We start from the raw sequence: 1,549 nt of genomic DNA on the forward strand, positions 1-1,549 counted from the left end.
AAATAATTTTTATGTATTTCAAATAATATCGCTACTTTTAATATCATTCCAACTCAAGTAATCTGAGTTCATTTTGAGATCCAGATGTGAACTTTTATTTTACTTACAGAAAGTTTCTAATGACCTCAGAGATGTCAGGCTAAATTTAATTAAAAATATAAAATAATTTTCTTAATTTTTTCATAACTTAATAATACCCCAAAGAAAAGTAAAGGAACATCCACTGGAGACTTGGGAAATCACATATGAAAAATTTTAGTTATACAGAGTCACAAATAAATTGGTTTCCTGAAACCACACTACCCCCTTGGCATTTGAACTTTATTTACATGTAGCTTTGCTCATGGTCACAAGCATGTTCTTTTCACAGGTGGGAAATATTGCTCATCTACTAAGACACCCCATATCTCCCCATTAACTTCGTGAGAGCTGCCACAACATCCTTGTTCCTCAGGCTATAGATAAGAGGGTTCATTAAAGGGGTGAGGATGTTGCTGAAAACAGAGAGAGCCTGGTCCTGCTCTGGACTATGGGAGGAAGTGAAAGTCATGTAGATGAATATATTTGGGCCAAAAAAGAGACTCACCACAGTTAGATGGGAAGAACAGGTGGCCAGGGCTTTTCTTCTGCCCTTAACAGAGTTCATACGGAGGACAGCAAGGAAGATGAGTGTATAGGAAGCTATGATGAGACTGAATGGCAAAACAAGAAGCACAATGCTTGTAACCACCACCACTGACTGATACACAGATGTGTCTTCACAGGAAAGCTTAATGAGGACTGGAACCTCACAGAAAAAGTGGTGGATTTCTCTTGACCCACAGATGGGAAAGTGCATAGGGTAGACAGTATGGATAAATGAACCTATGGAGCCTCCAATCCAACATACAGCAATCATATGCAGACAGAACTTGGGGCTCATGATGATGGGATAATGCAGTGGGTTGCAGACAGCCACATAGCGGTCATAAGCCATGAGAGTCAGGATGAGACACTCTGACATTCCCAACATCAAATAGAAGAAACTCTGTGTTCCACAGCCAATCCATGATATGGTCTTTTTCCCTGTGAAAAAGTTAGAGGCCATCTTTGGGACAATGGTAGACGTTAATGTCAAGTCAATGAGGGAGAGTTGACTGAGGAGAATGTACATGGGTGTATGGAGTCTAGAGTCACCCCAAATCAGGACAATCAGAAGTATGTTCCCCAAAAAAGCCAGGATGTAGAGGAAGATGACGATGGAGTTGAGGTAAATAGAATGCTGAAACTCAGGAAAGAGTCCCACGAGGATGAAATTGGTTACTGATGATTCATTCCAACCCACCATGCCTTTAAAAGAAATGTAACAGGGCTGGGAAATAAATCAAATAGATTAGAACAGTTGATATTCTGTACAGGTCTTATATCAACATGTGGATTTAAAATTTTATATCTTCCCCTCCCCCCATCTTTGGGCTCTCATAATATGTACTATTAACTTATCCGAGATATCTTACTACCTATTGTTGAGCAACTGCCTGAATATTTGCTAAATACAGAATATTGAAAA

The 1,549-nt window shown here is 39.3% G+C and overlaps 1 protein-coding gene across 1 annotated transcript; it reads right to left on the bottom strand.

Moving 5' to 3' along the window:
• Positions 1–391: 391 nt before the first annotated feature.
• LOC125124145 (olfactory receptor 2L3-like) lies at positions 392–1,327 on the bottom strand. Its single transcript, XM_047774299.1, has one exon. It carries the CDS (start codon positions 1,325–1,327, stop codon positions 392–394), a length of 936 nt encoding a protein of 311 aa, XP_047630255.1.
• Between the last annotated feature and the right edge of the window lie 222 nt (positions 1,328–1,549).

This window comes from Phacochoerus africanus, chromosome 4 (genome assembly GCF_016906955.1).
Source record: "Phacochoerus africanus isolate WHEZ1 chromosome 4, ROS_Pafr_v1, whole genome shotgun sequence".
Taxonomy (NCBI): Eukaryota; Metazoa; Chordata; class Mammalia; order Artiodactyla; family Suidae; genus Phacochoerus; species Phacochoerus africanus.